Below are 10,751 nucleotides of genomic sequence, written 5' to 3'. Positions count from 1 at the left end.
GATTATAAACCCCATAACATTTTCCTGAGATGTCGATTTATAACAAACAATTTGAAAATTAATCTGATTTAAATGATAATTAGGCCTACAAAATATTATCATATTTCCAACTAGAGTGCTAGTTTTCATTTTCAGTCATATTTAAAGACCAAGAAGTTGTTGTCATGGTGAAACCACTAAAATATTGATATCTCTCAAAGCCCTGAATGTGCTCCTTACAGGACATCCAGACTTAAAATTATGACATGTATGATGTCAGAGAAAATCACTAAAATATAATGTCCACTACAGAGAACAAAAGTCTATTCCTGGGTCCCAGGAGGATATTTATCATATTATTTATTATAGGCTAGTGTACTATTGTTTATAATCTGTTTTGATCTGTGAGATAGAGAGTAACACTGCTGCCCCCTGCTGTCGGCAGACCGCACTCACACTTTAGGGGATGAATGGGTGGAGAGTGTTTGCTGACGTCCATTGTGAGCATCGCAGCATCCAACATTTATCCCAACAGCCGACTCCACCTCTCCAAAACGGAAAAAAACTATAATTTATTAGGACTAAATCAGAATCAAGCTCCGTTTGTTGTATTGGTTTTATTTATTGTGTGAAACAATGGAGTTGTACGGGAAGGTAAGTGTGAAACGGCGCTTTTTAATGTTTGCTCGTAATGGAGAGCCACGCAAAAAGAAAAATAAATGGCTAATTTACTCATACTATAAAAAAATAAAATAAAATAAATGTTGTTTAAAGAGATTTGACCGCTAGCATAATACTGACAGGGTCTTGAAAGGTTTAGGCTATTAAATTTTTGAAACGCAACATCAGTGAAGAGAAAAACAATCAGCCGTAAAAGCTAATTTATTCACAGGAGCTGCTAATTCAAACATTCTTGGTTGTTTATATGAAAGAAAATTGTCAATATGAGTACCATTGCTGGTTATGCTCTCATTTACAGCTCAAAATGCTCTTTTTCTATGGTCCACATCAAGTATAGTATTTATTATAAGCATTAGGTGTTTGAAGACTATCAGCCTTTAATATCCAGGGCTTGGCTGAAAAGAGACGAACCCCTTTAAAAACGCTCAGACTGGAATGAGACATACTGTAGGCTGCGTTTCAAAACCTAGTGAGCTGTCTACCTAGATAACATTGCGGGGTATCTTCGGCGCCTTCCGGCGTTTGCAACCGCACATTAAACCATTTAATCACATTTGTTTCCTAGCTAAGTGAGCACATAACATTTTATTCCTGGTCACATTTTGAAGTAAAAGTGTCAAAAGCTTTTTATTTGCTCAATAAGTAGACCCGATAGAAAGTTGCAAACAATAAAGTAACATAATTTAATATTTAAAGTAAATAAATGCATCTTTTTTCACATTTTGACAATTTTCTTGAATATTACGGTACTTCAAAATCAGTTTTATATTGTGAATCAATCAGTTTTTTTAATTAAAAGCAGACATTATCTTTGATCATCATCACATCTGGTCATGTCTCTGTTTGCACCAGCCATGCAAACATATAAAAATGAAATCAAGACAGTATGCATGTTCATTTATAATTGACAACTCTTGTGCAAAATGTATTAAGTTTTAAGCTAAACATTAAAGATGGGTTAAATTCAAAAGTTCTGTAGGACATTCGCTAGATTTAAGACGCAGCCATGGACAGCTCCAGGTGCTGACTTTCACACAACTGAGTCTGAGTCTTTCTTTATTTATGCTATCATATAATCACATATGACATATTATAATTATATTTTGAGATTTGACTATTTTAAGAGTACACACAGTGTTGTTAAGCTGTAAACCTTTGATCTATTAATAACTCTGTGTTCTTTGTGATCTCACAGATGGCTGCTACACAAGACAACAAACAAAAGGAGAACTCTGATCAAAACTTTGATTACATGTTCAAGCTGTTGATCATCGGGAACAGCAGCGTTGGAAAAACATCTTTCCTCTTCCGCTACGCCGACGATACTTTCACATCTGCCTTTGTCAGTACAGTGGGCATCGACTTTAAGGTCAAAACTGTTTATAAGAACGACAAAAGGATCAAGCTTCAGATCTGGGTAATTTCTGCCTCATTTACGTCATAATGGCCACGGTTTAAAAATGAGATGGACTTTAACTCTTTTTTAACTTGGCATTAATGTTTCACGGTTGGTGAAGCACTGAAGGGCTGGGTAATCACACATGGAGCAATGTAAACATCACATGATTAACACTGGCTTATAGAAAGAGAACATAAGCCATTGTCACCTTATCTAGGCCTTTAAGTCAGCATGAGAAAAATGTTCTGTTCATCAGATCATGGCACGCTTTCCTATTTTAGTCTCGCGGTGAAAGCGCTGCTACTTTTAGAGGTGACAAAGCACCGTCTCAGACTCGAGCGCTCATTCATTCACACATTTGCTGTATTGACTCCATTTGTCTGTCCCAGACTCAACCAGTTCTTGTAAATTTGATGTGAATCTCGGTCAAAATACAGGTAGAGTTGCGCCTCTTTTTAGACTAATTTACTACATATCATAATGCTGGTTTTGTTATATTTTAGGACACAGCCGGGCAGGAAAGATACAGGACCATCACCACAGCCTACTACAGAGGGGCCATGGGCTTCATCCTAATGTATGACATTACTAACGAGGAGTCTTTTGCTGCCGTACAGGACTGGTAAGTTGATGTAAAGTTTACATTATGACAGGCAGAGCTCCTGCTTTCAACAGGAGTATTCATGAGCTTTCGGGATCACTACTGTGTGGGTTTGCAGAGGTGATCCTGCAGTTTCTGTCTGCCTGACGGCGGGAGACATTCATGTCTGTCGATCCTGGAGTCAAAATCTATAAATGAAAGTCAGGAAAATGAATTTTGAACTTAAACAGACCTCTTCTTATCTTTCCAGTGCTGTATACACTGTACAAAAAGTACAGAGAAAGTACACGAGCATGGGCTTTTATTTGATTTTTGTTAGATTTTTAGTGTCTAGCCCAAAACGTGAGTTGTTTCTTCCAAATCTAATTTTACTAAAGTTTTACAAAGTCAAAAGCAAACTTTTTTTTTAGGGAGGGAATAGAATTTTATTACAAATTAAATGCAAATTCTGTCATCATATACTCACCCTAATGTCATTCCAGTGACTTTCATTCCTCTGTGGAACACTGAAGATACATTTTCCAAAAAAAGAAAAGAAATTTGAAGCCGGTAACACTTTACAATAAGATCTCGTTTTTTAACATACTACTATTAACATACATACAACTAACTATGCACAATAAAGCATTTATTAACCTTTGTTAATTAATCATGTTAGTTCACAGTGCATTAACTAATGTTAAAGTCCCCCAATGGTGAAAATCAAGTTTTAAATCTTGTTAATATGTCTATGTGGTGTTTTTAACATGCTTTAAGACAAACCATGTGCAAATTCATTATGTCAACACCATTGCTGAGTATTTTCTCTTTAAAACTGCAGCAAACCAAAGACAGTCTCAAACCCGCGGTTTGAAATGGCTAGTGTTTCTGACATCACAAACTACCTTGTAACCAATCACGTCAACGTGCCAGCGCGCTTTAGCAAATCATTAACTATGACCGATCTGAAGCAGGGAGTCTCAAGAGAATGTTATCCCAGTATAGTTTTCTGTTGATATGAAAAATCAGGTAGATTCAGCAATATAGCGGGTGTAAGATGTATATTACTATGTTATAATGAACTGACATTCTATGTTGTTCAAGGATACTGATTTTTAGAAAACAGCTGTCTGAATCGCATTTGTGTAACATTAGCAACACATCATTAGCAGCTGTTTGATAAAGTAGTCAAGCAAAACGCTAATCATATTAATTACCATTATGTGTCCGACGTTGTAAAAAAGCCATACCATTGTGCAGAGTTTACTTCAGTAAGTTGACCGAGTGGATCTCTGAGCTCGTGCGAGTGAGTGGAGGCGGGGCTAATTAGCATATTCATAGATTCACGGATAATAAATGAAGCAAGGGTGTAGAGTTACATTCAAGCTATTTTAAGGCATAAAGAATTTTTTCACAGGAAAAAAATGTTTAAATATGTCATTTTGGTGATCAAAGATGAGTTTTAAGGAATAAAATGAATGACTACAGGGGGACTTTAAACTTAAAAGTGTATTAGTAAATGTTGAGAGTAGCATTAAGATTAATAAGATTAATAAATGCTGTAGAAGTTTTATTCATTCTTAGTTCATGTTAACTAATGTTAACAAATGAAACCTTATTGTAAAGTGTATTGTAAAGCCATACAGTAGAATCGTGTGACTACGGAGCCTCTAAAGTGACAAAATGTTTGAGATGAAAGGAAAAAAATATTTGAACGTAAAACATTTGCGAGAGAACACAAAAGCATTGACTTATTATTTTCCTCCCATCTCATTTCCCCCCCCCCACCACCATGTCCCTTTAGGGGCTCCGTAGTACGACAAACATTTTACTCTTCATTTAAATTACACAGGAAATTTTTTTATCTTGTTAGGTTAGTAAAATAGAAAAATACTTTTGTAAAATAAAAAAAGATTTATGTCATGAAGTCCTGTGAAATACAGTACTTTGAGTGATTTTGTAGTGTTAATGAAGTGTCATTACATCTCTGGATTAGAAAACACAAAGAACATGCTGCTGAAGAGATGAGAAACAGGAACAGAGAGGGACAGAATCTAAACAAGTGTGTTCGACATGAAGTTCCCATTGATTCTCTGTGGCATGATGACATTCTCATACAATAAAACTGACAAAAGTTTTGGTACGAGTCTGGCACATCTTGTCCTAGAGGATGTTCCGGTGGCATTTGTACTGACGACAAGCTTGTCTGTTCGCTTTTGTCTCGTCTCGTGTCAGGGCGACCCAGATTAAGACATACTCTTGGGACAATGCCCAGGTGATCCTCGCAGGAAACAAATGCGACATGGATGAGGAGAGGATAGTGTCTGTGGACAGTGGGAGACTGCTAGCAGAACAGCTGGGTGAGTTTTTATATATATATATATGTATATATATAATTATATATCATTTGCTTACCATAAATCTCTCTTTCTCAAAAGGATTTGAGTTTTTTGAGACAAGCGCAAAGGACAACATCAATGTCAAGCAGACATTTGAACGTTTGGTGGACATCATTTGCGACAAGATGTCAGACACTCTTGAGGCCGACCCTGCCGTTACCACGGGAACGCCCACTACCAGACTGACCGACAACACGACGCCCCCGCAACAATCTGACTGTAGCTGCTAGTGTTCACCGTCCAGGCCGTTCGCTTTTGTGGCTCGAGCGCTGTTGCCAAGCTTCTGTATTCTGAGACAGAGAATAAGTTACTGAACCCCAAATCTTTGACCTGGCTTCAACTCCTAGTTTTTTGGTGTTACTGACATAGCAAACTAGCAAGATTGTGCCAAAAACAAGTGTCAAACCTTGTTCTTTCTTTATGCCATTATACCAGTACACAGGTCTTATTTCAGGGGTTGTTAGTGTACCTGTATCCCTTATACCGCAATATCTCTCGTATTAGTAATACGCAGTAATACGCAGAAAAAGTTGAACTTTAGATGCTCCACATCATTCCCATGTCTCTCAGGGGAATTATAAACTTCTGCAAATTTATAAATTCTATATACTTGTGTAACTTTTGTGTAACGTGAGAGGATGTTGTACTCGCATTTTGCTGATGAGTTGGTTGGATATGTTTGTGTGCAACTGTGTGTACGGATAATGATCGCGAAAGCTAAAAAGTTTGAGAAAAAAATAAATAAATGTGGCCTTGAAATGATGTCTAAATCCAGTCTTTCACATGGTCCCGTCCAGAGAGCTGCTGTTGAATCTGTATTTATTTTTTAAATTCAAAATAATAAAATAATTAATAAATGTCAGTCTGAACCAGGGTTACTATAGATTTATATATATATATATATATATATATATATATATATATATATATATATATATATATATATATATATATATATATATATAAACTTTTTTACCTCAGCTAGCTGCCAAGAACATATTTCTCATTTTCATTTATTTGAACGTTATGTACTAAAATTACTACAACTAAAACTGAAATAGAAATTTTAAAAAACTGTATCGACATATTTAAAAAATAAAAAAATATCAAAATGACAAAAATACAACAAAATTACCAAAACTATCAAATATATATATATATATATATATATATATATATATATATATATATATATATATATATATATATATATATATAATAAAACCTATGATAGCATCTCAATGATACTAAAACTGGTCAAAAAAAAAAAAAAGACAAAAACACAACACAACTTTAACTACAATTAAAATAACTATATTTATAAAAAAAAATAACAATTATAATATCTCTATGATAAATTACAAAAAATTTAACTAAAATTAAAATAAAACATATATATGTATATGTATATATATATATATATATATATATATATGTGATAAATATAATAAAACAATGTAAATATATAAAAAATAAAAACTATAACAATATATCAATGATAAATCACTAAAACTTTAAAAGTAAAAAACACATTTATATTAAAAAAACTATATCTCAATGATAAATTACTAATACTTTAAAATTAAAATAAAAACTATATTTATATAAAAATATAATAAAAAATATCTCAATAAAAAATTACTAAAACTTTACAATTAAAATAAAAACTATATTTATCTAAAAACAATAAAAACTATAATATCTCAATGATAAATTATTATACTTTAACTAAAATTAAAATAAAAACTATATTTATATAAAATAATACAATAAAAACTATAATATTAGGATGAATTCAGGTTGATTGGGACATTTTTTTCCACCTCAATAGAAAAAAAGTGTCCCAATCAACACTGAATTCTCAATGATACTAAAATAGTACTAGTCCAAAAAAAAAAAAAAAAAAAAACAGATCATGCCAAATCTAAAAAAATAAAAATAAAGCTAGACAAAGCAACAGATTCTTAATTTAGTGGAGACAAGAGACATCATCATAGAGTCAACCCATGCTTTTATTTTGGTGCATATAAAAAACATTTTTATTGGATTTTACCAGTTTTCGTACGTAAATTTGATTTCTACAGTTCTATCCAATAGACTGCGATAAACAAGGAGTCCAATAAACAACTACACAGTCTTGTGAAACCTCCAGACAATTTTCTCATTCAATTCACATTGGAAAAAAAAAAAAAAAGTTATCCCTAAATATGTCAAATTTTGTTTGTGTAATTCTCTCATGATTTAAAAAGAGACGAGAAGGACACACTGATTTCATCCATTTAGGGTCATAAACAATCTACAGTATATGTGTCAAAATGAGTCCCAAATTGAGCATTTAGAGTTTTTTTTTTTGTGAAGGATGCTCTAACCCCTTTCTGGATCTGGAAATCAAAATGCCCTGTTATCCCCCAACAGAAAGATGTTCTCTCATATTGCATGAAACGCCAATGTTCTTGAATGTTTCGATCAGATGAACACAGCATAGACGAAAATATGATGGACTTACAATTGGTCGCAAATCCAAACCCACCACACTGGCCTGCTTTTACCCTGTCCAATGAGGTCTGACAACTATTGTTTTGTTTTTTTTCTTTCCTTGGAGCATTTATGCCACATAAACAGGAGGAACACAACAAACACATCTAGGTCAGTTTCCAGCCAGTAGTTTCTTTAGTGCAGCAAGAGGATAAAAACTAAAGAGCTATCTGATAAGGCACAACCCTCAGGCCACGGAACCACTTTCTTTAAAAAAGAAAGAATGAAAAATAAACACAATAATGACTATAATTTGGCTTTCCCCTTTCTCTACGCAATCTCTCTAGAGACACATATCAATGGGATCATTACATACTAAGAATAACAAACATTCTCTCAGTAAGAGTTCCATAATACAACACCATCACCAAAAGGGATGATATAATCATTTACAACAACATAAGAGCAACAATATGTACTGTACAGCACAATAAATACATGTATGTAAACAGAGAGAAATGAGAAACAATGTAGTGAATGGAGACAATTAAAAAAATATGAACTACTAATTTAAAAAAAACAACAACAACAACAACAACATCTTGGCAACAGAATGAGTTTTAAATAAATCAATGAAAAAGGGGTACTTTCAAAAGGCTTCAATATCATACATAACACATTTGATTAGGTATAGTTACTGCATATGTATAATTAAAATGATATATTTAGGAAAACTGACTGATAAGCCTGCCTTGCTGATGCTACAGTTTGATTAAAATGCTTTAATATGCTACAAGCACATCAAAGAGCATTAATAAATATTACTAGCATGATTAGAACAAAAAGAAGAGGATGTTTGTACAGTAGGACACTTGACAGAGATGAGTAAAGCAGCAGTTAAAATCATTATCACTGGAAATGTTTGGCGATGTCAAAAATAAAATAAATACAATCAATAAAAAACAAAAATACAATGAACAAACACACACACACACGAAAAAGTACAGTGCAACTAGATTCACTCTTACAATGAGGCTTTGCACTGAAGCCAGCTGATTGTCCTGTGATCATGTGACAACAGAAACCAGTAAATTGAGCTTCATCATTAATGTCAGTTGTTTTCTGTTTAACTGGCCAGAGACATGGCACCAAACAGCTGCAAAACATTTTTTGAGCAAGGCAATAATAATAATAATAATAATAATAATAATAATAATAATCATCATCATCATCATCATCCTGGGCATCAGTTCATACATAATATTATTATTATTATTATTATTATTATTATTATAATTAAATAATAATGCTATTATTAACAACAATAAGAATAATAACAATAATAATGAATATTATTCATATTAATGTTATTGTTCTTATTAATAGCATTATTATTTAATTATAATAATATATTCTTATGTATGAACTGATGCCCTGGAATATTATTATTATTATTATTTATTATTATTAACAGCATTATTATTTAATTACAATATAAGATCTCATTGTTCATGCATGAATTGGTACCCAGGAATAATTTTACTCCACTACTAGCGTGTTTTTGTACATTTTTGGTAGGCACCAAAAACATTTAAGGCTTATTCAAGCTATTGTTTTACAACAAAATCATGAGATTTTGTTCTTGGGGGAATTAAAATTTTAAAGTTGAAATATGGCCATGCTGAGAAGACGTGTTTTAAGTCATGTATTCATTTAAAGGATTAGTTCACCCAAAAATGAAAATTCTGTTATCATTTATTCACCCTCAAGTTGTCGAAACCTGTATGAATTTCTTTGTTCTGTTGAACACAAAAGATGATATTTGGAAGAATGTTTGTAACCAAGCAGATCTCGCCCCCCATTGTATTTTTCTTTCCTACTATGGTAGTCAATGGTGGCGAGATTTGCTTGGTTATAATACATTCTTCCAAATATCTTCTTTTGTGTTCAGCAGAACAAAGAAATTCATACAGGTTTGGAACAACGTGAGGGGAGTAAATGATAAAATGATTCATTTTTCGGTGAACTATCCATTTAAATCAAAGTCAAAAAAAAAAAAAAAAGATATGCCACATTTTTACCACATTTGCATATTTACCCCCAAATATGGTAATTTAAATGTGAAAATAATCTCACATGTTTGTTTGTTTTTTCACTTTGGTACCATGTCATTCACTTCAAATAATCCTTGATACACAAACACAACAGACAACTAAATCCAGATCAATAACACATTCAAGGCATCAGGAAGACGTGAAGTTCAAAGCATGAAGTATTCACTCCTAAAGCGTTTGTCTGCTAAAATGCTTCGAATTGCAGGAAAAAATAGTGTATTGTTGGTGAAAAAACAGCTGCTTTCTAAGATAAATGTTTTTTAAAATACTGCTTCAGTCAAAAAAAAAAAAAAAAAGAAAAAAAAGGTACCTCAAAACCGGGAATAAAAGACAAGATTTTTAACCTTTCATTTGTTTGTATGACTGACAGGTGGAAAAGATATTCCTGAGTGTAACAATGGTTGAAACTCAAAAAAAGAGTGCGGAATGAAAAAGAAAAACATGTTAAAGGTGGACATTAAAAAGCACTTCTGAATGACATATGCAAAATAGACAATGAAAAAAAAACTAGTATCTTAACCATAAATAAGTGTTTCTCATCTCTAATATAAAAAAAGTTCAGATGCCGTTTCATACTGTGTTATGTGTTGGCAGTGTCGTCGTCTTCCTCCTCCTCCTCCTCCTCCTCCTCTAAAACACAGGGTTCTGATAATTCCCGTTCCTCCTCGTTTTCGTCCTCCTCGTCCTCCTCATCCTCCTGTCCGTCCCCCACCTGCTCGTCCAGGGGGATCTCTGTACATTCAGAGTCCTGTGTGCAAAGGGTTTTGGAGTCACTGCAGCTGTTTTCTTCCTCTTCCTCCTCCTCCTCCTCCTCCTCCTCCTCCTCCTCTTCATCAGGAGGGCTGCCGCTGTCCTTCTCTGTGTCGGATTCTCCGTCCTCCTCCAGAGTCAGTTCAAACTGGAACTTCTCCTGGCCGGCGGCGCGTCTGCCCTCGCTGTTGGTGTCCAGTGCTGGAGAGGGGCTCTGGGGGATGGTGCTCTGGTACCACTCCCGGTTGTCCTCTAGCGTGTCCAGGATGTCCTGGGCGTCTGGATGCACGAGGTCGGCCCACGTCTCCCACAGTGGGTGCACGATGTAATCGATGAAGCCCACCTAGAAAAAAAGATTTAAATCATTTTCTACT

At 34.0% G+C, this 10,751-nt stretch overlaps 2 protein-coding genes across 9 annotated transcripts in view; one reads left to right on the top strand and one right to left on the bottom strand.

The window, feature by feature from the left end:
- Nucleotides 1-437: 437 nt before the first annotated feature.
- On the top strand, nt 438-5,800 carry rab3c (RAB3C, member RAS oncogene family). Its single transcript, XM_048208708.1, has 5 exons — nt 438-633; nt 1,856-2,077; nt 2,563-2,681; nt 4,875-4,999; nt 5,078-5,800. The coding sequence occupies exons 1-5, from the start codon at nt 616-618 to the stop codon at nt 5,266-5,268; spliced, it is 675 nt and encodes a 224-aa protein (XP_048064665.1). The 5' UTR covers nt 438-615; the 3' UTR covers nt 5,269-5,800.
- A 1,232-nt stretch (nt 5,801-7,032) lies between these two features.
- The window catches only part of pde4d (phosphodiesterase 4D, cAMP-specific), a 148,136-nt gene continuing 144,417 nt past the window's right edge, over nt 7,033-10,751 (bottom strand). For all 8 annotated transcript variants that reach the window (XM_048208699.1, XM_048208698.1, XM_048208701.1 and 5 more), the window contains one exon: nt 7,033-10,720. In XM_048208699.1, the coding sequence (XP_048064656.1) occupies nt 10,208-10,720 (513 nt within the window). In that variant the 3' untranslated portion in view covers nt 7,033-10,207. The remainder of the gene's footprint in view (nt 10,721-10,751) is intronic.

The sequence above is a fragment of the Megalobrama amblycephala genome, linkage group LG12, assembly GCF_018812025.1.
Source record: "Megalobrama amblycephala isolate DHTTF-2021 linkage group LG12, ASM1881202v1, whole genome shotgun sequence".
Taxonomy (NCBI): domain Eukaryota; kingdom Metazoa; phylum Chordata; class Actinopteri; order Cypriniformes; family Xenocyprididae; genus Megalobrama; species Megalobrama amblycephala.
The sequence above is the reverse complement of the archived record's forward strand: the minus strand, read 5'-3'. Positions and strand labels throughout refer to the sequence as shown.

Coding starts and splice junctions, on each gene's coding strand:
- rab3c (XM_048208708.1), top strand. Junction 2,682..4,874: donor TTTGCTGCCGTACAGGACTG/GTAAGTTGATGT, acceptor GTCTCGTGTCAG/GGCGACCCAGATTAAGACAT. Junction 5,000..5,077: donor ACTGCTAGCAGAACAGCTGG/GTGAGTTTTTAT, acceptor CTTTCTCAAAAG/GATTTGAGTTTTTTGAGACA.